Source organism: Salminus brasiliensis, chromosome 21 (assembly GCF_030463535.1).
Source record: "Salminus brasiliensis chromosome 21, fSalBra1.hap2, whole genome shotgun sequence".
NCBI classification, from domain to species: Eukaryota; Metazoa; Chordata; class Actinopteri; order Characiformes; family Bryconidae; genus Salminus; species Salminus brasiliensis.
Window position 1 is genome coordinate 13,481,205 of NC_132898.1, and position 26,785 is coordinate 13,507,989.

The 26,785-nt window shown below is 40.7% G+C and overlaps 1 protein-coding gene across 1 annotated transcript in view; it reads right to left on the reverse strand.

Annotated features, from left to right (window-relative positions):
• Positions 1 to 26,263, reverse strand: part of ece1 (endothelin converting enzyme 1) — a 52,792-nt gene extending 26,529 nt beyond the window's left edge. Inside the window, exons 1-2 of the mRNA XM_072665790.1 lie at positions 26,139 to 26,263; positions 6,668 to 6,754 (exon numbers count right to left, since the gene is read on the reverse strand). Coding sequence (XP_072521891.1) covers positions 6,668 to 6,754; positions 26,139 to 26,261 — 210 coding nt within the window. The 5' untranslated portion in view covers positions 26,262 to 26,263. The remainder of the gene's footprint in view (positions 1 to 6,667; positions 6,755 to 26,138) is intronic.
• Between the last annotated feature and the right edge of the window lie 522 nt (positions 26,264 to 26,785).

Genomic DNA, 26,785 nt, shown 5'->3' on the forward strand with positions numbered 1-26,785 from the left:
GATCTTGGGAAACACACAGTCAGACTAGCTCTCGTACATCGCCCTGTTCAGACAGGATTAGTTTTTTACGCGGGGAGGTGGACTAATGTCATTATACTACAAGACGATTTGGAAGGGGTACGAAATCTCAGCTGAGATGGAGCACAACTATCACCTCCAAAAAATCTGTGAACACTGATAAAGTATAGCAGGATGATAACCAATCTTACAACCCACATAATAATAGTAATCGTGAAATTTGTTTTAAAAAAAAATGTATATGGCTATAGGCTACGCTACATAATCAGTCAACGAAAGCTGTCTGCAGTGCCGCGCCCCTGAGAAGTCCTTTGGCTCATCTTCTGGATTTGAGTTTTGCGCCTAAATTGCCACAGAGGTGTGTCTGAGGTGTATGAGCCAATGCCTCCTTGAGTGCCTTAATATTACACAAATGTCGATTCACACAGGACTAATTGGGTCATTTCTATAGCTTATTTTACAGAGAGTAAAAAAACGCCATAATTTTTCATTGACACAGGTGTGTGCAGTCTGTAAAAATGACTGACATGGCACATTCAGGACAGGACTTAAATCACTCAAACTCTTTAGATCATAACAATCGTGTGACATTCTCATTACTTACTAGATTAATTATAGTTTGGTGGCCTAGGGGTCAGCGCCAGAGGGTGTCTCATAAAACATTGATTTTATTATTTGTTGCAGCAGTGGAACGTTTGGATTAATTAGTGCTTCTGGACACCTCATTCGTGTCATTAGTGATGTTCCTGGAAGCATCAGTAGATGTTCATGTAGATGGTAAATTAAAGACAGCTCAAAATGGTGAAATTCAAACAAGAAATAATTAGAAGTTTTAAGTGCTAATTTAAACATCCAACAAAGTTTGGATCAAAATATGATACTCTACCTAAAATCTTCCTAAAATCTTCTATTCAGACCTGACCTGATCTGACAATTGTAAATGAGCACAGTCTGCTATATGTTTTTTGAGATCTTGAGTTACTCAGGTAAGTCATTATCAAATTTTGAGAGTAAAACAGATGACCTCACATCACAGGAAAACGTTGATTTGATTTCTCAAAATCATTTTGTTTTCTTGAGATCCTGAGAAAATGATCCATCTTTGTTATTAGGGCTGTGTATTGGCAAGAACGGTACAATACACATCACGATAGAGAAGATGTGGTTAAACATACTGAGATATATACCCCAGTCAGCCATTAGCATCACTGACAGGTGAAGTGAAAAACACTGATGATCTTCATCCACACTGGTATCAGTCAAGGGATGGATGTAATAGGCAGCAAGTGAAGAGTCCATTCTTGAAGGTGAAGATGTCAAAAGCAGGAACACTGGGCAGGCATAGGAATCTGAGCCACTTTAAAAAGAACCAAATTGTGATTCTGTCTGGGTCAGAACATCTCCAAAACATCAGGCAGGTCTTGTAGGATGTTCTGGAATGCTGTGGTCAGTACCTACCAAAAGTGCTCCAAGAAAGGATGACCGGTGAACCGGTGACAGGTTCATGAGCACGTAAGGCTCATTTATGCTCACTGATGTGAGGTGGTGCATCTATGGATCACAATGTACAGGACATAATGGATCTGCTGCTAACGTTTGCTGCTCTATTGGTCAGATCTGTTGTGACGGCACAAAGAGGGTTTACTCGATATTTGGCAGGGGGTGCTATATTGTATTAAATATAAAAATAAATAAACAATAACGCCATCATATTCTTAAAATCTGAGTAAAAGAAAAGCAGAATTTTTATCAAATCATACCAGTGGACTGCGCTAAAGCTATTTAGTGGTTGAGGGTTAAACACAACACTAAATGAATCACGGGCTGCCACTAATGTCTCTGTGTAACCTATTTCTTAAAAACCAATACGGTGTCTTACGGTAATACAGTATTGCAAAATATAATATTACAACATTTGCTTACACACCTATTTGCTATGTTGGCATAGAGGTAAATAACTCATCAATGAACTCAATATTACGAAATAAATGGAGCAAGTAAGAAATATGCAAATCCACTGGATTACACTACTACCTAAAAGTAAACTACTACACTTTGATTCCTCGTCTGAGTGACTATGCATAATATAATAAGTGGCTTCAAGACTCCTAGCACCACATTGTCCCACCTCTGTAATACGAGGTAACCTTGTAAGTCACCCTGGATAAGAGTGTCAGCTAAACATCGTAAATGTAAAAAAGGCAAGATTCACTTTACAGCTGAGTGTGCTTTCCAGGAACTGGGTGAACAGACAAGCCTAGATATAGACGACAGATTAACACCAGGAGTAGGGATAGCTTTAGCTCATTAGTTAGCTTTTAGTTTAAAGTTTATGCAAAAAAAAAGGGGCTCCTAGTTTACCTCAGAGAAATGATCAAATACATTGGAAATATATTCATAGGTCATAGGCCATACGTTGGACATGCATACTGCTTGTCTTCAAGAGCAAGATTTAACAATTTGATGCAGCTGACTTAAGGGTGTGCAGTGCACAATGCTAATTGGAGGAGTATAAGCTTCCATTAGCTGGTTAGCTACACTAGCCATGTAGCTCCAGTGCAATACTAACGAAGTGAACTTTGCCAAACATGTCTGGGCTGATCTATCCATCGTCTATCTTAGTATACTGTTATACTGTTATCAGGCCCCAGAGTCTTCAGAATGGTCGACTGAAAATGACTCTTTCAGTGGGGATCAGTGTGTATTCTCCAAGGATTTTGGTTTGTTATGAGTGAAACCTCATGGTTAACCATTACACTGGGTTGGATTAACATGGCCTTCAATTACATCCACCCATAGCACCGCCGCAGGGAGAAGGAACTGGAATCTCAGAGTGTAAACAAGGTAGGGCTCCCTGTTATTTACTCTACAGAAACTTGTATATAATAATTTACCAAATTAAACACTACAAAGCTGATGATGTTGATAAAGCTGCCAAATACCAAGCGCTGGATTTCAGGCTGAAGCACAGAAATTAGCAAACGGAAGTCTGGCTCAACAAGAAGCCTATTCCTATATTTGGTCTTGAGTACCACCAACATAACAAATCCAGTTTTACAAAGTAGCGGGAAACAGCATCAGAAATCCTACTGCCTTGTCCTAAAGATCTGGATACTCGGACCTAACAGGAAGCCAAGTGTGCCAAGAACTTGCACGGTCACAAGGTAGGCCAATAAGGCTGTCCTTCTTAGAAGCACTCAGACTTGCAATGGTTACTTAATTAGCTTGGCTAATAATACAACAAGACCTGTAAACACACAACACTGTTGCAGTACGCATGAAGCCTAGCACTATGTACTCACTGTTGTATTTCCTTCGTTTTCAGTTTATGCTTGATTTTCTCAGTTTTCTCTGTTAGAGTTATGGTTGCCCATTTACTTGTAGATGTTCCAGTTTTACGATCATTGGGAAAGACCCTGTCATTTACCTTTCATCCATGATGGGTAAAACTCACAATAAGACAGAAACGTAACTGGCTTTGTCTGTAATGTGACTGTACTATGCCAGACCAATCAGCAAGCTAGACCTAAATATAATGTATTATTTTTGTAAGTAATGTACATAATACCGAAAATGTTTAGCCAACAATCCCCCAGCAGTAGCATTGTGGCGCACTGGGGGGGTCATGGCCCATAGGTTGAAAGCCACTGGATGCAAATATAAGATCCTGCACTTTTCAAAGAAATTCTCCATTTCTCCAAGAGCCAAGAGCGAGAAATGATTCAGTAAGCTGTACAAAGTGCTGGGTCAAGGCACAGAGGATATAAGAGAATGGAGTGCATACAGGCATAACTTGGCGTAATGTTAATGTAATGTAATACTAATTTAGAGAGGATTAAGGACTTACTCTTTAAATGAGCCACTCTGCTTTGTAGGCGCACCAGGGGCAAATTCAGATAAATGACCTTTAATTTGTAAAGGACAGAGCTATTTCCTAGGCTTAGCTCTCTGTGAGCCCGCAAAGGTGAAAAAGTCACTTTAAAAGTCAGCCCCAATGTTCAAGTATGTGCTGTTCCAGGAGCCTCTGGGTAATTTCTAGGTCCGTGCGCTCGCAGAGAGGGTAAATTCAGAGACGTTTCGGAACACTTAATACCTCGAATGAACCTGAGAAAATATTTAAGGAACGGCTAGCGGGATAACGAGGCTCAGGTTTTCACTGGAGGGGATCAATGCAGAGGCAAGAATGGGGAAAAGAGCAGGAGAAGAAAGATCGCAGTAATTCAATCGGACTTGCACAGATGTTTGCGCTCAACCTAAAAGCCTCAAAATAAAGCAGGCATGCAAACATTAAAATCATGCAGTTGCTTATTCGTTCAATGTGAAATGAATTATGCTGAAAGGCTCTGGAAGCCTGTATAGGCATAGAAAGGCACTGCCAGTGAAAAGGACACTCTGGAGCAGCTGTACATAAGCCTAAGCTCACCATGCCCAGTGGGGTATGGGTATAAAAGCCCTCCCAGCACTAGACTTCTCTGAAGTAACGGAGCTCCAGAACTAACCATTCAACATCCAATTTGTACCTGACCTCGCTCGCGCTTATGTGGCTGAATGCATTCAAATCCTCACACCAATGCCCGTCAATCTTCCCATAAGAGAAGAGGTTGTTATAACAGCAAAGAGAGGACAAACTTCCTATCAATACTCTTAACACCAAAACGCTGGATGAGCAGGTGTATATATTTCGTATTACATCAACGCAGTTATTTCCAAAAGTTTATTTATGTTTATTATGAATTAGGAATTTATGTAGAGATAATGCAACTTTAATATCACAAAGCAAATTCAAATCCAGGTCAGGTTCAGTCTAGGGGCAGAACAAGACATGCATTCATTAAAGCTTTGGAAAGAGGAAAGATTTCCTTATCGTTGTTTATGCAAAGGTCTGTTTGATTTTACAGGGACCTCAAGCACATATCCTGTGTAGATATGCTTCACATGTTTTCTTAAATCAAATGTGATGCCTTATCATACATTTATTTTCACAACCAAAACAAAAGCATTGCATTTTAACATACATATATATATATATATATATATATATATATATATATATATATATATATATATATATATATATATATACACACACACATACACACACATACACACACACACACACCACTGTCCGGTAAAGTGAAAAATATTGATTATCTTCATCTACAATCTATAGTGGCATCTGGCTTACTGAAGTGAAGTTACCTGCCCTACCAGCTGAAAACACCCAGTAAACCAAGGTCATCATCACAATATATACAGGAAGGGACACGTCCTCCCCAATATTCAGATATGCCCTAAATACTGACGTCAGCAAAAATATTCCATAGTAGCTTTGTGCGATGTTAGGATCAGTCAGTGTCCCCAGTATCTGTTGTTGAGGGGGCACTTATTATGGACACTGTACCACCACACCAGAACTTCACTTCAGCAAAGTCTTTGTAGCTTTCCAACATCTCAGACTTGCATGAAAAGGTCTGTTAATATCAATACATCATTTTGCCCAGGAACCATGTGAAATTGTGGAAATCCATTATTATAAATCATCACAGAGATGTGTGAGTATAAAGAGCCTTTTTTGTTTGTTTGTTTTTAAGAAGTCAATATAATGGTTATTTACCAATTCAAGGCCTCAGCCTCTCAGCTTAGTTAAAAAAAAAAAAAAGTTCTTTCTGGAATTCGTAACACTGATTATAGAACCCTTATTTTTAGGGAGTGTATTATATACCATTGCTGCTGGTGCTGTATCTTATCTCCCAAATTATAACTTCACAGTAAAATGTAAAATTAATTTTTAACATTTGCATGATAAGAGTAATAAGATTAAATCCATTTGTTTCACATTTTGAAAACATGCCACATTTGTCTAGTCCATTTGTGGAGTTTTTGTTTATGTTTTTGTACCACTCTTATTCTCACTGACCCAGACGCGATTTCAATTCCTGGAAATTAAAACACATTGATTCCTTATTAGGAGATCAGATTAGGTCAGGGGTTGTGGATATCACTACACGCAATAAAGCAGATAAAGGAATCACGTCATTACGGCTTTGTGTTGAAAAGATGTGTGTGTGTGTTCAGTCTGTCAAGCGAGTAATTAAGCTGTTTATTAGAGTAATTCATTGAACAACAGGCCTTTTTTATGCTACAGGTTTTTATTTATACTTCACTGAGTCACTGCCTGATAGCAGGGACCAAGGAAAGGACTTACAATAAAGGTCTGTATAAAATAATGTAACTAAAATAAGGAAAAGCCAACAGTAGGAGGTATAAAAAGAAATAACTGCGTGCTTCTAATCTGAAGCTGATGTTTAAAGCCACATCAGGAAATGTGTGTGTGGCTATTAATGGATTTTTAAGTGTAATGCTTACGGGACAAGGCAAATCCACTACGGGAACTATTGCTACTAAGATAAGCAAGGACATTATTACTCACTATTTAACTCCAGTGAGGACTTTTCACTTGAATGTGGGGGTAGGCTACCATGTTAGCTTCCCAGTCGTACAGTGAATAATGTACAGTACACACCAAACAATAGGCCATTATTATTATCAATAATAATAATAAACAAATACTACTTTGCTTTCACACTCTTGGCCGGTCGACTTCAAGGATCCCAACAAGCTTCAATAAAAGAAACAGGTAACCTCTTACCTGCACCGTTGAGGCGTGATACACTCCATCTGAGGTGGTGTCAATCAGGTCCTCCTCGTCTAACGTAGCCCGCTTGTAGGACGACATCTGGAAGGTTAAATGGAGAAAAGACTCCCTCAGAGCTTCCATACCAACAGTAAGCCTTCAGCTTAGTCTGCGTGAGGGTGACTTAACGTGTGTGTGTGTGTGTGTGTGTCTTCAGCAGTCTATGGGGATATCCTGAAAGCAGGGTCTCTCCTAGGATCCATTAGATTGAGTCCGTGTGTGTCATATCAGTTCCAGTGAACCAGAGGAAACACTCTGGTCAGCGTGTGTGTGTGTGTGTGTGTGGGGAGGGGGTTCCTTCACCTCCCCCACCTCTTGCCCTCCAGGAGTCCACGAAAAACTGTCTGTCAGCTCCTTTAGGGGGTTAAATACCGCAGGAGAAGCGCTGCACATGTGCGAGGAGAGCTACTCGACCTGCAGTGGCTTTTCTCGTCCAGTAACGATGACCGTTCTCGCTTGTGTTTTAGCTCAGAGTTTGAACTTTTTATTTAGGTCCTTGTTTTCGCCCGTTTTCTGTGTTTAGCTCCCTGTTTCAGGCCCATTAGACACTGTTGCTGGACTCCCTGGTTTAGCTTCTACGTTTAGCATTGTTGTTGAAGCCCAGGCGCTCGCGCAAACAGGAAGAAGACAGACTTGATCAACTTGAGTTGTGTGTGTGTGTGTAAAAGAAAGGGCGCGTGTACGTGTGTGTGTGTGTGTGTGTGTGTGTGTGTAAAAGAAAGGGCGCGTGTACGTGTGTGTGTGTGTGTGTGTGAGAAAGAGAGCGAGCGTGCATTCCTGTGTGGTTTCATTTAGAACAGGGGGAAGGGTTTAGACTTTCGGTCACGACTATTGGTCTCCTCAGACAAGTGGGCGGTGTTATCGAGTTAGCCACGCCCCCTTCATGTTTTCCGCTCTAGGGTCACTGTCACTTGATAGTAGAGACAGCAGGCAGTGATTCCTGCCCACCCTCAGGCATTTAATAAAACATCTGTTGGTGTTTTGCCCTTCACTTTGGTTGTTTACATGCACACAGGGCTCGATTCGAGAAAGAAGAGGGGGGGGGGGGGTTGCAAGGGGGGGCCATCTTCTCACATAAACATAAATAACAAAAATCATCAATCAATCAAATGCAGATCAGTACCATCAGAGTCCAGATCAGAGTCCTTTGAGCTTCAAGTACGGCTCGGCTTGACCTCCCATCCCTTAAGATCCACGGAAGACAAGCATCCAGGCTTTTGTCTGTCCTGGACCAAAGTGGTGGAACGAACAACTTTCAAACTGCAAGGCCGTTGGGATCAGAAGATGAAAATGAGACAATAGATCAGACTTTAATTGATGTCCTGATATTTACATCTAGATTTACATCTTGGGCAGTGGTGTCTCAGCGGTTAGAGCTCCAGGCTATTGATGACAGGGTTGTGGGTTTGATACCCGGGCTCGGCAAGCTGCCACTGTTGGGCCCTAGAGCAAGGCCCTTCACCCTCTCTGCTCCCTGGGAGCTGGAGTTGGCTGCCCACCGCTATGGGTGTGTGTGCCTACTAGTTCACTAATGTGTGTGTGTGTGTGGTTACTACCACCGATGGGTAAAATGTGGAGGACACATTTTGCTGTACATAGTACAGTGACAAATACATGCACCTTTACCTTTAGATGAGCAAAAGTGCAGGAACAGATGGTCTTAAAGTAAAAGAAAGTAATTAACATTTTACGTTTGGTTGCATATCCCTAGCTTGCAGGCTTTCCAGGCTTAAACAGTAGCCTTTTCTGTTGTTTGTTTTTGGGGGTGAAATTTAAGCTCAGCTGGGTTAAGGACTGGTGATTGACTTGGTCGGTCTTAAACCGTCCAGATTCCCCTGACAAAGGTTATGTTTAGACTGCCAGCCCAAATTAGAGTTTTGGAATATCTAGATTATATCCAGATTGATTTTTGATAGTCTGGACAGGCAAAAACCACATGAAATTCTATTTTTACTAATTGGATCCCAACCACATTTGAAGACAGGATTTGTACAGATGTGTCTCAGTCTGGATTGGCCAGAGCGTGGTCATTTAAATCAGATTTGAAATGTTCTTCTGCGTTGTTAGAGCATACATCATTACCACAGCAACCCATGTAGATAGTGTCCGGATATATTGTGATATCCGGACACGCAAATCCGATCTGATCCCTTGCAACAGATCTGATTTGAGGAACAAATCCAATTGACCTGCAGTCTGAACATAGCTAAATTGATTTGTTGTGCTGGAAGTGTGTTTTTGCGTGAATGTCTCGCTACAGTATGAAGTTCTTTTCCTTACATTGGATGCATTTCTCTATAAACTGGCACACACTGGCTGTGTTTACATTACAAGCCTCATTAATCAATTCAGGTTTTTTTTGTTCAGATCGGACCTGGCTTTCTTGACAGTTCACATTAATAAGTGTAAATGACTCGTATCTGTCTATAATGTAAATAAATCTGTCCCTGAAAAGACCACATGATGAAAATTACTTAAAAAAACGTATCTGATTAATCTGATTTAAAAAGAGAAGATTGGACGTCTCCACACAGCCCTGAAAAAATCGGATTTGAGTCACTTCAGCCTGGTAATGTTTCTGGCGAGTTCTGAATTCATCCTGCTGCCACAATCACATTCCACCATAAACAAAGATTTGTGAGCTCATGTCAGAAAGAAGCCATGCAAGCCCAACCCATGACACTACCTCCACCATGCTTGACTGATGAGCTTATATGTTTTGGATCATGAACACATCCTTTCTGTCTCCAGACATGGACATTTCCACCACTTTGGTCCAGGTTATTCTTTGTCTTGTTTTTTTTTTTGTTTTTCTTTTCAGAACATCCCAGATTGTTGTTGTACTGGTTATCCCCAGAGCTCGTACAATAGCTCTGATTGATTTCCCCCTATTTCCACTGCTTAAACATGGCCTTCCTTTGCCCTGTAGACAACTGGCTGGTCTTCATGTTAGTTTATCATTTTTATCCACAAATGTAGTCTTCACAAGCGAAACCCTGGATTCAAACCAGGAGTAGACATTCAGAGATGTTAATTATTGAAGCAGTGAATTTAACAGGGCCTAGTTAAATTCACATGACACCTGTCAGTCACATGTACCAATAGTTTTGCTCACTTGTGGTAGGTTTGAACAAAAGGTGCCAATTTCAAAGCTGTCTAACACATCTACATGAAATTTGAATCTGTCTATCATAATATTCATCTTTTAATCTCAAACCCAAATGTCTTCAGTGTATAGATAATAGAAAAAACCCTGAATATAATAGAAATACAATAGAAAAGAAACAGAAAAGAAAAAGGGATGTCGAATGATAAATACAATAAAAACAAACAAAAAAGAATATAGAATAGAAACAGAAAATAAAAGCAACAGAACAGAATAACAAAATAACAATAGAATAGAAATAGAGAAGCAAATGAACTGGCCTTTCCATTGCAATACCTCAATGGTTGAGCTGAAGATCAATATCAGCTGTATCCAGCAGTATTATTGTAATCATTCCAGCATAAGAATTAAATGACTAAATCTCCTCCCTCTCAACTGTTTGAAATCCCATACTGCGTTCCTCCTCCACCTCACTACATCAATATTTTTCAAAAGCTTAGTAAACCGAGCTTAAGCAACCTCTGCAGTTCCAGCACTTACTCCCTTCTGTTTTCACACTGTTCCCCTTCCACTCCGCACCCAGCTGGATTGGGTGGCGGTTAAGACGTGCATAGAAAAACAGCTCCCGGGATGCTTTACAAACTGCTGGGCAGCATTTCTATAAACATATGCTAAATAATATATGTGACTTCAGAATCTATAGGTTATGGACAACTGCTATCCATTACTCTATGGCCTCCTCTGTTTCTTATGATTAAGTATGATCAAGCCAGGATGTCTGGCTTCCTGCCATAAAGCAAGAGTTCATCTCATCAATTTACATCACCCCTCCCCACACATACACACACAGACAAAGCCCAAAGGCTGTAAATAAGCCAAGATTGGTGTCTGGAGTTTGGTTCTTAAGACTTTCTTCAGAAGTCAAGGCAAGAGTTAGGACTGGATCCAGATGGCTAATGTCGCTAACAAGTAAAGGAAGCTTATTTTCCATAAAGTGATAATCACACACTTCTGTAAAAGTCTTTTCACATTATTTAGTATATTCTGGAGGAGGCAAAATTGGCCTCCAGATGGCCTCTGCTAGTCTACTGTTTTTAGCTAAGAATTGTACCTTTCTAAAGTATGTCAAACCACATCAGTGAGTGGATTTGATTTAACAAGCTGACATGGTCTGACATGGTGTGATGATTCAGAGCTGCAGTTTGCAGGATGCTAATTCAGCAGCTTCTTCTACTCATTAGCAATGAGTCTAACGGCCTAAGCTAGAATTTTCGTTTTGAGCAAACTACTGCTTATAAAAGTCTCTCTTACAGCTCGTGGCCAAAAACTCTGCATTCTGAACAAAGCTAAGCTACCGATCCCCTCAGCCAAACAATGAATTTAAACAAGGCACGTACGAGGGGGCTGCCGGTCAGACCCTCCTGGCCACAGATGCTGTTATCTTTTCTTCCACAAACTCAATCCAGAAAACCCACACCCAGCCCAGCGCTGATAGGCACTTGGCTTAATCTGCAACAACTCTGCCCAAACAGACTTCTCAGGACCTGAGAAGGGCAAGGCGAGCTCATCTGGTGTGGGTGTGTGTGTATGGGAGGAGATGGTGGTGTGAAGGAGAGGTTATGACAGAAAAATGACTTCTTATGACTTCTTTTTCCAACTCTGTGGGAGACGCCAATCTCTGTGGCATTTTGTGGTGGGGAACAGTGAATTGTGAGCGCATTTTGTGGCATCTGGAAAGGAAATTTTAAGCAAGTCATAGAAATACCAGGCTAATGAAATTAAAATAGATGCTGTTTTTCGGTAAGTTTGCTCAATCCTCATAACTTAAGATATTTTACATAATACTGAGCAGAAGTCTTAGGCATGTTCTAACAATCCTGATATGTAACGTTATTTATCTGAATTCTTTATATTAATAAGTTCCCCTCACGGAAGCTCAGGATTTACAGCTTCCACCCAATAACTAGTTTATGTAACCAGTCCTTCACTGAGTTTTGTTGAGCTGCTGGTGGAAATTGAATAAAATCATTCCTAGAGTTCAGAGAGAAGTCAGGAACTAAACCTGTGCTCTTCTAAACAATACCTCACTAAATTCACTGACAAAGACATTCTGGCTACTGTATATTTATATATACAGTATATATTATTATATATGTATACACGTGTTTATTCATATGCTCGTGGTTTACAGGCAGAAACACTTACTGCTGAATTTTTGCAATGTTTTTTTTAAACTGGCAAACTGCTTCCACACATTCTTCACTGCCGTCCACAGAAATCTCACAGTGGTTGGATTTTTCTTCTCCACACATTTCCCTGCACAGTCCCACAAGTTCTCCAAAGCTTCCTCGCGTCTCAACCAAGAAAAAACATTTTAGTTCCCCAAGGTACAAACAATCTAAAAGTACAATTTTCTAAAAATCTTTGTCCAATTTTATGCCTTGGTGGTTCAGTACATTCACTTTCCCAGGAGAAATCATGCTCTACCTTTTTATACCCTTCTCCCTTTGGATTCCCCAATTTAGTACTTTCCAATTCCCTCTCTCTACACTCTTAAAAATAAAGGGTGCTACAAATGGTTTACTGAGCGTTTGGCCTTTTGGTTTCATAGTGAAGAGTGTTTATAAAAGAGGCATATGAGTGTGAAGAACCATTAAAATGGTAAACATCCTCTAAATCAAGTGAAGGCTTTTCTTTACGAACATGGTTCTTTAAACCAGAAGTGGTTCTTCTATGGCATGTATGAAATCTATGGCATTAGGTAGTTAGATAGGTAGTAATACCTATCATGCGATGCTACCAGTGTTGGAAATAGGGGTGGGAGGACAAAAATTGATTTTTGGATTTACAAATATCAAAAATTTATTCTCTAAATGTTCACTGACAACACAATGTTGAGAGAACGCAAAAGACGGAACTCGGATGTGTTGAAGTGCAGCACCGGAATGTCTGTGATGTGCACATAATGCAGAGTTCACACTACATGACTGTAGCCCTGATTTTCTGCTCGCGACAGGTTTTGGAAGTCGCCAAGAAAAACATCAGCTCGGAGGCAAATCGGTGTTCACTCGAGGCTCAAAAATCGGCTTTAGATCGCTATGTGTGAATTGTTCAGAGATGCGACCCGACCGGCTCGCAGATCGCTCGCAGGGTTAAAATGAATATTTATCATGTTAAATATCTGGACCTGTCAGAGAGTTGAAATCCTGTAGTGTGAAAAGTGTCATGACCCGGTTATGATTTGCAGTGAGTGCGGTGTTGCGCTCCAGTCAATGAGAGCACAAGGAGAGGAGAAAGCCGAGGAAAAAGCAAAAGGACTCCCTAAATCCAGCCTTATCATGTGTGTGGCGCAGGGGCATGATATAGTCTCAATAGAACACGTTGGCATACATGTGTAGTGTGCAGACAACAACTCAAACATTTACGATTCCAAAAGATGAACAGTACAGCGACCTGACGACTCTACAAGTTGTGTAGCGTGTCGAAGCCATAACAGAGACACAAGACTGATGAGCAAGAAATCTGACTGGCACCCTCTACATTAAAACCTAGCATATGGAAGCACTTTGGCTCTGGTTGGCAGAGGCAGCAGCAGCTAAATCCGGGCGCTTTACCCAACCCATACATCTTCTCCCCCTATCACATGCAGTGCTCCCAACACTGGGAGGGTGAGGACTCACAGGCCTCCTCTGACACGTGCGCAGCCAGCAGTCGCCTCTTTTTCCAAACTGCCACAGATGCAATCGGTGCTCAGAGGAAAACACAAAGGTCCTGACTTTGACACACTAGTCATTAGGCGGCACTGCCGGCCCGCACTGCAGTGGAGTGATGTGGGGAGAAAGTGCCATCTGCCCACCCTGGAGAGAGCTCACCCAGCATGACTGGGTTTTTCGGTAAGTTCTAACAATCCTGATATGTAACGTTATTTATCTGAATTCTTTATATTAATAAGTTCCCCTCACGGAAGCTCAGGATTTACAGCTTCCACCCAATAACTAGTTTATGTAACCAGTCCTTCACTGAGTTTTGTTGAGCTGCTGGTGGAATTGAACAAAATCATTCCTAGAGTTCAGAGAGAAGTCAGGAACTAAACCTGTGCTCTTCTAAACAATACCTCACTAAATTCACTGACAAAGACATTCTGGCTACTGTATATTTATATATACAGTATATATTATTATATATGTATACACGTGTTTATTCATATGCTCATGGTTTATAGGCAGAAACACTTACTGCTGATCCAGCAATCCACTGGTCACAGTAACAGCGCCTTGTTCCACAGGACCACTTAGGGACTCTATTGCAACTTTTATTGCCAAGGATTTGTGTCCATATTCAGTTGTGGAGAACCCAGGCAGAGAGTCATGGAATCACTGCCCACTGCCTTACCTTCCGGTTGACTTCCCCATTGCTTCCCCACTTGTTTTATTAATAAATGATAGTGGATAATAATTCATTACAAATTAATACAAATAAATTCTGTGTAGAAAAGCTTACACAGATTCTCAACCCTGGTTGAAAGGGTAAGAGCTATTATGTGCTTCACATGAAGTCACCTATGTCTTTTTGAACTGCCTCTAATGAAATGCTATTGCACAGCTGAACATGCTTGGAGAAGAATGCTAACCAGCTAACTAACGGACTTGCTAGCGTAGCACTGGGTGATGATGGGGAGCAGGAGGGCCATCCTCCCCACCCAGAGAGAGTGAAGCCAATTATCTCTCAGACTGCCTTATCTCCATCACTAGGGACTGAACCTGCTGATAAGAAGGCCAGCGCTTAGATGTCTGGGCCACTCGGGAGCCCCCAAAGTAAATCCACAAGGACAAGCAAGGTACTATCGCAACACTGGTGGTATAAGATATCTAAAGAAACATCTGTCTGTTTACAATGTACAGATGAGGTAATGAAAATGACCAAAGGTATACCCACTCTCCCCTAAATCTGAGCAATCATGTTTGCCTGTCAAACAAAAGCCAAATATCTTTCAGGGGAAGTCAATGTAAAAAGATTTTAATCCAAGTCATTTCAGAGCATTACAATTGGTCCATTCATCATGAAAAACTTCGTCAAAAATGGGGTAGTGTTTTTTTGCATAACAGAAATGAAATATGGGAAAATATACAGTGTATGTGATATAAGGTGTTTTTTGTTTTTTTTTACAGAGACAAAGTACATTAGGTGCTTCTTTTCCCATCCCCAGTTCATTCTATCAACCGGATCATCAGGACAGAATAATAAGCAGGCGGAATTGCATTCCCGTTCCAAGTGACCTGTCAAATTTCTCAACCCAAGTATTTACTCGCAGGCTTGGAATCCATCATACTCTCTGTGAGTACGCTGAGTTTTGGTATCCACTGGCACAAACCCCACTGGCATCGGGGCTCATGTTTGGACACTTTCCTGGCACAGGTTCCTCAGCACAGCAGATGTGGATGTGTGTATAGCAGCTCAAAGTGGCAAACGACCCTAAACCTGCGTCATCGTCTGGTAGGGCTGAACAGTGTATCACATTTTTAGCATCATCATGATCTGAGTTTCTGCACTAAACACATCGCAAAGACCTGCGATCAAAGGCCGTCCTGGAAACAGTTGAAATCAGTAAGCTCAAATTAAAATAGACTGAATTTTGCAACATTTTGGCCACTGAATAATTCTCTATGTTCATGCGATTTCAAGACACACTATACGGGCAAAAGTATTGGGACACCAGCTCATTTATTGTTTCATCTGAAATCCAGGGTATTAAAGAAAAGTTTCTTCTGCTTTAGTTCAAGCAACTGTCTCTACTGTCCAGACAAGTACTAGGTTTCGGACAACTGCTGTGAGAATTTGATTGCATTCAGCACCAATAGAATTAATTGAGCTTCTCAGCTCAATGCCGGAGGGCTTTATACTGCTCTAGGGGGCGATATGCTGATATTGTTGTTACAGTAGAGCATGTCTGGCTCCTTGTTCTGTTGCTGTAATGCTAAATACACTTGCTCTTGCCAGATAATTTATATCGTTTCTGGCTAAAATAATCGGAACAGAAATCACGTTGTATATCCGAGCTCCAAAGTCACAATCAAGAACCTCAAAGGAGGACCTGATGGCAGCATATGACCATAGAACCTACATTGCTCACCAAATTTCCACTGTTTTAAAACATTCAAGCTAGCTTCCGTTAGCTTACTATTAACTTTAGTTACTTTAGCAAAAATTGTGTTGAAGTAAAGGTTTTTATTTTTATTAAGTAAGAAACCCTGCATTACAACAAGGGTCTCTTGTGGAAGTACTTTAGCTTCATACAAATTCAAGCCACTTTGACAAAGCTCAAATTGTGATGACTAGCCGACTGGATCAGAACATCTCCAAAATGGCCGGTGAGTCTTGAGGGGTGTTCCCGGTATGCAGTGGTCAGTACTCACCACTGCTCCAAGTAAAAAAGACACCAGTGAACCTGCAATTCGGTCATAGGCACCTAAGGCTCATTGATGCGATTCACTGAGGTTCCACCTCACAACTTACAGGACTTGAAGGATCTGCTGCTAACATATTGCCGCTAGATACCACAAGACGCTTTGAGAGGTCTTTTGAAGGCCATGCCTCAACGTATCAGGGACAGGGAAGGATCTACACAATATTAGGCTGGTGGAATTAATGTTATGGCTAATCAGTATAATAAGTGAATATTTATATAAAAAACACGACTTAGATTAAGGAGAAATAATAAAGGTCATTAATCAGGGTCAACTAAAAGATCAGTTTACTTCCATACCTACATGAGTGGCACATATGTATATCAATTACAGCCAGCATTTTTACTGCCATTATTGTCCATGTCATCCAGCCCTATTGGCTGGCAGTGACTGAAAGGTCCCTTTACATCCCTGGACACCCAGTGGTGCTCAGAGATGGAGTTTCTCACTCGTTTAAATGCCGGCTGCATCCTGTCTGACGCTTTTGGGAGAAGAGTCATGTCTCTTCCATCCATCTGCCCCGGAGGAAGAGGGTAAGAGAAGGTCAGAGGAACAACAATTCAGAGATGTAATGCCACGGCCACTGTGAACAGACACATGCCCTTTTCCCACAGCACGTTCTCTCTAAACACTGCATGCAGCATCCCGTTACAGTGCTATTTTTTTTAGAGGACAATTATATGTACACAAATTTTCCCCATCCCAAATGTAGCCATTAAAAGAGTTGACTTCTTCAGTTTCCCCATCAAAAGTTAGCATATTAGCATGCCTACATAATCACACTCGCCTCAAACCACGAGATCCTCTTGAGTAATCTCACTTTTATAGATAACGGTATTGTTTTGACTTTGATTGGGTGAAAATTCTGTCAATATATTTAATATTATATATTTGATTGACATACTGTAGCTACAAAAGTAGGCTACATTGCTAAGCCAAAAACAGTAGTAGCAGAAGCCATATTTAGCTTGAATTTTGTCCATTCTTTTTAATTAATCCAAAATATGTAAGGTGATGTCAAAATGTTTTTTCTCTAAGATCTAGAGATTACTTAACAAATGAGGCAAGGGTGTGATAATTGATTGATAGGGCTTCCATTACGTGTTAGCAACATTAGCGTAGAAGCTCCAATGCAAAACTTAAAAATGTAAATTTAATTAAATAAAATTTTAGGTTGACCATATGTCCTTTTATCCTCTTTTTAGGATGTGGAAAATGCGTCTGGCCGAGATTTCTAACTTGTGTAAATGTTGGGATTTTACGTTGATTTCAGTATTTGCTGCTAGAGTCTCCACACATTCTGCTTGTGGATTTTCACAGCTTTAAATACAGCTGTTTCCACCTTCAGAAGTCAGAAGTCCAGCCTTCTCCCTGCCTCTATTGGTCTACATGTACCTACATCTACGTCAACCATTGGTCAAACTGCTTCCCAACACAGCAGATTGACCCCTGCCTAAAATGCCTGAACGCAAATGACTTTTTAGTTTTATTATTTGTTTATTGATTTATTTACTTACACTGGCATGACAATAAATGTTATGTAAAAGGTGGATGAGTTGCTTTTTTTTTTTTTTTACTTATTTTATTTTAAGACAAGTTTAAAATGAAAGGAGATTATTTGACAAGGCTATTAAGGCTATTGCCACTTAGGCCTACTTGAAGATCCCCCAGCCACAACATCCTAACCACAATGAATGCATGTGTGTCCCCAGTGTCCTCTTTTTGGAAAACCAAAATATGATCACCCTACTTTAGACACCTCACGTGGGGTAGATTTTAATGTACTACATTCATTTATTCATTATTGTTGCAGAACTCTTCATGTAATGCTGTGTTTAGCTGGACTGTGGATTTATAATGCTGTCCACAGCTGTTCTCAGATCAGAATAAAAAGTTTAAACTGTACTTGAAACCTGCCCTCAGCGTATTTCCTAACAAAAGCTGTATCAGATGCGTGGTGTCGCAGATGGCTCCAGGACTGCGAGCGCTCAGTATTCAGGATTGTTGCACTTGGGTCATGCTGCCATTCAACAAGGCAGTAAACCACAAGCATGCGTCAGTAATTCGTCACTGATGCTGTAAACCAGTCGATCATTTGTGGCTGAGGGCATTCCCAAAGGATGACTGGAATGTGTGTGTGAGTGTGTTTGTTTTTGTACATAACCACATGACCTACACAATTATTTATGTATTTATTTTAAACAAAACACTGCTTTTAACTGTAGGGGAAAACTATTTGTTTGTAGTTCATTTCAATTTGAGTTAAACTGAATTATTGTTTTATATTAAATACATATATTAATACCTATATTAATACTGTAGATGGTACTGGATACTTTTGGACATAGTGTATACATGTATGTATGTAGTCCATATGGACGTATTATTTTGTGACAGTATATAAACAAGGACGTGTGTGTCTTAGAGAAGGGAAAAAAGTAGTGTCTCATTGTAGGGTTGTAGGAGTCAGGTCAGGAGGCTTGTGGTTTGGAGGTTTTGGCCTAATTTCATACACAGAAGGCTTTTGTTTATGAGATATAAACACCCTTTGTGATAACCACAGATGCTCCCGGCCAGAGATACTTTCTCTTCTTCGGTTTCTCATGAACTGCAAATGTGTTCGAAAACAAAACGCTTAAAAATGAAAGTTCTGACCCCTGATAGCATTCATGCGCCCAGGGTCCAGACTTTGGACCTCTCAGACTTTGGTTCACATCTGGTCACTTCATGCGTCTTGAGTTTCAGGATTATATCTGGATAAAGCCAAGCAACATAAAGGTGCAAGTGTAAACACACCCAAGACAGATACAGATCCATTCACCCAGACCACATCAGGAGGTGATTATAGCCGTGTAAACACGTTCGTCTCTCCAAGACGCATAACTACTCAGCGAAGATGCATGTGGCTAAAATCTAATCCGGATACAATCCAGATACTCGTCACTTTTAAAATGAGCAGGTATAAACAGGACGCAGCAGGAGTTGGGTATGTTTGGTCAACTGTAAAAGCTGCTTTCAAGCTCATAAGCAGTCCAGAGCACCAATCTGTGGTCCTCCTGAAATCAGTGGCCAGGGATTCACTTTAAGTGGACTCTGGTGTGATCCATTGCAGATGCAGGGTTGCGTGATTGGTGACTGCATGGCTAAAAACCTTTTCCTATGAGGACAGCTCCTTGATTGCAGGTGTTGCTGCATGGAAAAGTGTAATGACTCCATTTGAGGTTTTGTATCCAAGGAAAGTAATGGAAATAAACGGATGAGTTTAGGTCCTATCACAGAAAAGTGCCGTTTGAAATTGCTCAATCAACCACAGTTCGAATGAAATTCTTCTGTGTGAAAGCAATCCAGCGAAAATGAGCCCCTCAAAATTAGCCCAGTATCAGTCCTGGGTGCGGACTCATATTCGGGAAGTGTGAAAACGCTAAACCTGGACATAAGCAAAACCTAAACTACACCAGTCCCCTGGTCAAAAACAAGCTCCTGTGCCTAATCCTAACCCTAATAGTGATGCTGCTGAGAATCAGCAGTTTGAGTTTGACCAGATAGGAAGTGTAGGCCTATAATCCAAACTAAGTAAGACCCTAACCCCTAATGCCTAGAGCTGGGCAATAAGATGATATTTTATCGTATAGTGATACATTTTGTTATTGTGACAACAATATGCTTAATAACAATCTCTGTACTCAGTTTGGGGGAGAGTATCTGAACAGTAGTTTTTAGGAAACAGTCGCTAATGATGTATTTAGTCAGTGTGTTGTGAAAAATGTCTTTGAATATCATGATATAATATTTTTACCATATCGCCCAGCCCTACTCCAATCTTAAATATAACTTGGAAACTACTTGGAAACTAACAGTTTTGTCCCTTTGATTTTTAAAAGACTAGGAAAACTCCCTTCTGATGGCATATTTCAAAGGTGGGAGGAACTTTTGGAAAACTACCAGCACTTTCGGGGTGCAAACGTGAAGGATACTCTTCCAGAAGGACTACGCAGATAGAGCAGGGCAATTAATCGAAAATGACTCAAAGCCAACATACAGAACCTCTAGTCAAGGTCTAGTCCCCTTAGAAACACACTACTGGGTGTGGAGTCACGTGACTCTGTCCCTTTCAGTCTGCGACATGGAAGCAACAAGGAGGAGAACTTATGAACTAACAGAGCTAGCTCAGTAACTTGAGCAGCTTATATAATCATGCATTAAACATATTTGAGGTAAAATGATCAAATAATCAGGATATTGATTTGAGGTCATATCGCCCGGCACAAACACCACCAGCTACGTCGTGAGGATTCCCAGTGGTGGATGAACATACCCTACAGTATTTTACACAACATGAAGAATATGAACTTGTTAAATGCACATTTTATGCTGTATTTTATGATGTAATGTTGTTTAACTGTTTTAGAAGGCAACATCCGGCATCCTGTTGTATGTGACCCTGAGGGAAAATGACAGCATGTTGTAAGGATTTCAAATAGAGAACCACAATATGGACAAACTCTCTCATTATGTTTGAAATGAAATTGCTTGTGTTATGGAAACCACATAAGCTGTGAAAACCTGTTTTAACTTCATCATGGTTCTGCACATTTACATAGGAACGCCCACTCACTTTAGCCCTGCCTATTCACAGTGAAGTGATGAGGATTTTTTTTTAAAGATGTTGCTCTTTGAATAAAACACAAGACGGGTCAGTCAATCAAAACAGAGCCGACTGACATATTTCAGCTCTAAACTTGCAGTAAAAAGTGAGGCAGAAGAGGCAGAGGAGAGAGATATTAAAATATCTACAGAAACTCTGTAGATCTGAAAATGCTGAGATTGATCTGGACACTTGCAATAATAATAATATAAAAATTGGAGCTCATTTATACACAGATCAGCCATCACATTAGCACCACCACCACCTAACCCCCTCATGCCGCCACAACAGATTTGACCATTTGAGGCATGGACTCGACGAGACCTCTGAAGGTGTCCTGTGGTATCTGGCACCAATACGTAAGGTTTAAGGGCGGGGCCTCCAGGGACCACAATAGGTGCTCATGAACCCTGTTGCCGGTTCACCAGTTGTCCTTTCTTGGAGCACTTTTGGTAGGTACTGACCACTGCATATTAGGAAAACCCCACAAGACCTGCCTGATGTTTTGGAGATGTTCTGACCCAGTTGTCTAGCCATCACAGTTTTGCCCTTGTGAAGAGATTCTTGCTGATGCACATTTTCTCCTGCTTTTAACACATCATCACCTTCTAGAACTGACTGTTCACTTGCTGCCTAATATATCCAGCCTTTGACAGATGCCACTGTGGACGCGATTTTCACTTCACCCGTCACTAATGTTATGGCTGATCTGTGTTTGTTTTATTGTGATAAAAACAAACTATTTATTGTCAAGCTCATAGGAGGGCCACCACACCACTTCACACTGTTTCCGTCTGCTACGTCTGCTTCTTATGGACAAACAGTCCCGCATTTCCCAAACATATAAAAATAAACCCGCAGGCCTCCACGAAGCCTCCAGACGTTTTTTAAGCACTGGCCTTCAGGAGAGATTCCTAAAGTTCCAGCATACTCATAACACCTCACAGAACTCATCCAGCATTTTGGAAAGAGGCTTAAATAGTTGGACACACTTGAGCAGTACATCTACAAGTCCCTCTGAAGGCTGACTTCCTTACAGGAACGTGTACTGAAGCGAAGGCCGCAGATAAAGAAAGAGACAGAGGCCAGGGTCACGAACTCTGACGTCAGATCACTCTTCCTCTGTGTGTTTGTACTGCAGATATACTGAATATTTATCATGTGTCGTCAAGGCTGTGACGGACGGAGACCACAGGAGATCCCAGGTCCAGCTGGGCCAGAGAGTTAATTCCTCATACGCTCATGTGGAAAGATCTGTCTGTGAGGAATGTCAAAACTAGGAATGCACAGATATGGGAATTGTGGGCTGATGCCAACAGGCTATCCAGTATTTTTCATGTACACATCTGCTAATGCTGCTGTCTGTCTACCTGTCTACCGCTTATTAAGTATTTATTTAGTATTCAGTCTTTAACTTCCCAGATAGCAAAGTGATGTTGATACGTCATTGACTTTTATGCAGAATCATGTTGAGGAAATTTGGATATCACTGTTGGATCAACAGTGAAGCTTTTAGCTAGCTAGCTATATGTCTTCAGACGCTATTGGAAATGCATTACTTTTATTGCTCAGATACTAAAAACAACGTATAAACCACTTTGCCTTTTCGGTCAACATAAGTGTGGATTGAACGATTTTAATTATATCAGTGTTTTACACAGTTATAAAATCTTTGAACCTTTTCTCTCTGTCAACCTTTATAAACAACAGTTACTTTCTTGCTATGCACTGAATTGCTTAAGTGGAACAGGCCACCACACAAGTGCTGCACCTACTGATCTGGAACGTGAACTGAGGGCATGAACATGGTGGAGAGTGAGGAACACCCTCATGCAGGATAAAATGGATGTAGTTTAGCATGTGATTGTAATTTTAATCATATTGGCTATTATCAGCTTAGTTGTGCTGGTTTTAATTCTCAAGATTCATATTTTGCACCATAAAAGTAACTTTTAGTAAGTAGCACAAAAAGTAGATGCAAAAGAAGGTTTTTGGGACTTTTTAACACATTTGTATGTGCAAATGTATGTATTTAAATATATTTATGCATATAATGATGCAAATATATTTGTATTTCAGCTGATGTTTACGGATATCTTTGAAAAAGAAAAAAAGGAAAAGTCTTTTCCTGTTTTTTCCCTATTCTGCTTTTCACAAAATGATCCTTGCTGGACATAAAGCTGGGCTGATTTACCACATTTAATTGCAGTAATGGGATTTTTGAAGTTTTAAAGATGACTGATGTTGTGTTTGTTTTCTATAGATTTTTTGTTCAGAATTTAATGTGTAAAATTCCAATATTAATTCAGGGTGCAAAAATGATGATGAATCCACATCAGATTGGAACGCTGATTCAATGAAGTTAATGTTAACAGTTTAACGCTGATTTAACATCTGTTCACCGACTGATTGTTATCTTGGTTATATTGTACAGTTTTTACTTGATTCAATAGCTTGCTTCAGTGGCAACAGCAGGAATATTATCATAAAAAATATTCCTGAAAATTTCATAGTACGTACAAAAAACCACCCGTAGGCTACAAGGTTCCAACTCGCGCGCACCCGACTATTCAGTGAGCAAGCGAGCGAGCAAGCAAGAGAGAGATTGATTCAGGTGTTTTTGCACTGTAAACCGTAAACCTCTGATTACACTACAGCATGCAATTCAAAAGACCAGCCAACAGGCCTGAAAAACATCAGCAGCCAGCTAAATAACTGCCTGCGATACAGTAAATGATCATATACTATATTAAATATACAGCACAGACAAACATGCAGTAAAGACTGCCAAAGCAAACAACACTCCAACCTTTTTTAGTAGGGTTAATTGTGTTACGCTGGTACGAGTGGATCAGACACTGCAGTGCTGCTGGAGTTTTTAAACGCCTCAGCATTGCTGCTGGACTGAGAACAGCCCCCCAACCAGAAATATCCAGCCAACAGCATCCTGTGATCACTGATGAAGGACTACAGGATGACCAACACAAACTGAGTGGACATAGAGTTTAAAACCTCCAGCAGCCCTGCTGTGTCTGATCCACTCGTACCAGCACAATACACAGGAACACACCACCACCATGTCAGTGTGTAGCTGCAGTGCTGAGAATGACCCACCACCCAAATAATACCTGCTCTGTGGTGGTCCTGTGGGGTCCTGACCACTGAAGAACAGAGTAAACGGAGGCTAACTAACAATGTATGCAGAGAAACAGTTGAACTACAATCTGGAGTTCTATGTCTAGTTCTAGGTCTATATGGTACGAGGAGCTGATAAAATAGACAATGAGTGTAGAAACAGGGAGATGATGTTAATGTTATGGCTGATTGGTGTATTTGGTATCAGGATTGAAAACAAAATCAAATCCAATGGAATCATTTTGAAATGTGAGATTTCATTATGAACTGAATAATTTAAAAAAATGGAATTTCATCAAATTGTTCAGGTCAGATATTTGCAGCCTAAACACCTTCTGTTCATTCACTGCAGAAATATGCATCATGACCCGAATGACTCAGAGAGGCCCAGCAGCGGACTTTAGGAGCTGAGAGCTTTTGTAAATCTGACATGGGGTTAAAAATGGTGAAAGCAAGCAAATAAGGAGGATTTTGACTAAGTAGTGTGTATTAAACAGTTTGCAAATGCCCATCACTTACCACTTGAGCCGGTGTTGTATTACACAGGCTCTAATTAAGTCTAAGCTGGCTCTGCTCTCCAAATGATAAAAATGTTAAGACTTTTCATGCAGCAAAAAAAGACATTTATCCAGTAATGACTCTGTGGTGGTCCCGTGGGATTCTGACCTTTGAAAAACAGGGTGAAAGTGGGCTTACAAAGTAAATGTAAAGAAACCGATGGACTACAGTCTGGAATTATAGAACTACTAAGTGCTCCTAAGTGCTAAGTGGAGCTGATTTAACTGGCCGATATCAGTCCAAACCAGGAGTGGTCATATGACCGTGTAAGCCTTTTGTAACTTTGCTGTCAAAAGACAGGTGTTCAATATCTGGCTAAAATTGGAATATCAATTGTAGTATATAGTAGTGGTTTCACATGCTGACATTCATTAATGGAGATGGCAGGAAAAGGGGGTGGTTGTTTTAAAAGGGGGTGTGTTTTTCACCCCTTTCCCCACCCCTTTTCACCCTTGCATCACCCCTCAAATTGAAGCCTGTCCATACAATTCAACACTTTAACACTGGAGACGTGTGAAACACCCAGTGATGTTGGGACTTTAAACACTGTCCAGTGTACCCAAGGCTCTAAGGCCACAAAACCTGACTCACGTCCCGGTGACTTCATGCTGGGACGATAAAATACAAAGATTGTCCTGCCTTTTCGTTGATGTGAGGATGACGAAGCAGTTTGGATCCATTTCATTCCGCACAGAAAACCATGACAAGCCTTGCAAGCCTGCTGATGAATCACCAAATTCATGGATTTCTGCTGCACACGAACTGCAGCACCTGTCTGCGAGCAGCATGTTCCCACATGAAGCAGAGCCGGCTGAGGCTCCTTTTATCTGATTGAGTGATTTTAAAGGAGTGGCCCTCGCTGTGTTTACAGCCCAAGTGCGGTGGGCCGTGTGAGGCGGCCTGTGTGCTCACTCTCCCTGTTTCTGGATAATGATTAAACAGGGTTCATGCTGAAGCTGGACAGGGTCACCAGCTTACCAGTGCCACTCAGTGCGGAACATTAGTTATATAATTAAAACAAATATCTGACCACTGTATAGGACACATGCTTCATGTGGACAACATTGGACAGTGAGTACAGATACAAGTAGGCGGTGTTAATGTTATGGCTGTGTATATCTGTGTATTTCGTGTCAGTGTCAGTAATTTGAAGCATTCTGACATCATGACAGTGTATTTGTTGTTAATGTTATGGCTGATTAGTGGACTTCTTCCCCATCTCTCTCTCCATTTGTGGAGACACACTGTGACACATGACACATGGTGCCTACATCTAACTTCTATGTATCTGTGCTTGTTTACACTGTCCTTGTGTGCACTGTAGACACCAACATCCTGTAGAAATGTTAATGCATCCAATGGAACAATCTAAAAGCCTTCACAAGCTGAGCTAAGACAACTCACAGCTTTACAACCACGACTTTAAAAAGTACAAACCACCTCATTAAACTCTATTAAACCCTATCAGCAACAGCAGAAATGCCATCGTGAAGGGGGACACGGTCATGAAGCACTCACCATAGTTCCATTTAACTCCTCTTCCTTCAGCAGCTTCTTCGCTCCGTCTTTTACAGGAATCACTATTATTCTGACTGTCTTTGGTGGAGCGTTCAGGGTGTTCCTATGTTTGTGTGTCTGCATGTGTTTCCTTGTGCTTTATTATAGTCACTTTTTCAGCCAATAGCGTTTTAAAGCAGCTCCGCTCCGCTTCTGACCAATCCTGTTTGAGTTGAGCGCTCCGGGGCGGGGCTTCAGCTTCGATAATGACGTTGATTCAGATCGGCGGCGTTTGCTTCGTTCGTGCCCCGCCCCGTGCTCTGGGATTGGACGGTAGTGTCCCACCCCCTTAGCTATGATTGGTGACTAGTTTTCCACATCCTGCATTGTGATTGGTTGCTAATATCTGTTCACGCTGAGTCAACCAACTTGTAAATGTTTTTAGATAATATTATATATTATATTACTATAATATTCATTATCATAATGTGAATTCGTAAAATAATAATCATAACAATGATGACGACGACAACAACAATAATTATAATAAGGTAAAATAAACACTGCATAGTAAAACAATACGTTTAATTTAGTTATTACAACACAGTTTTGTAATGATAACAACATTAATAATAATTAATAACAATGATTATTTTTATTATTGTTGT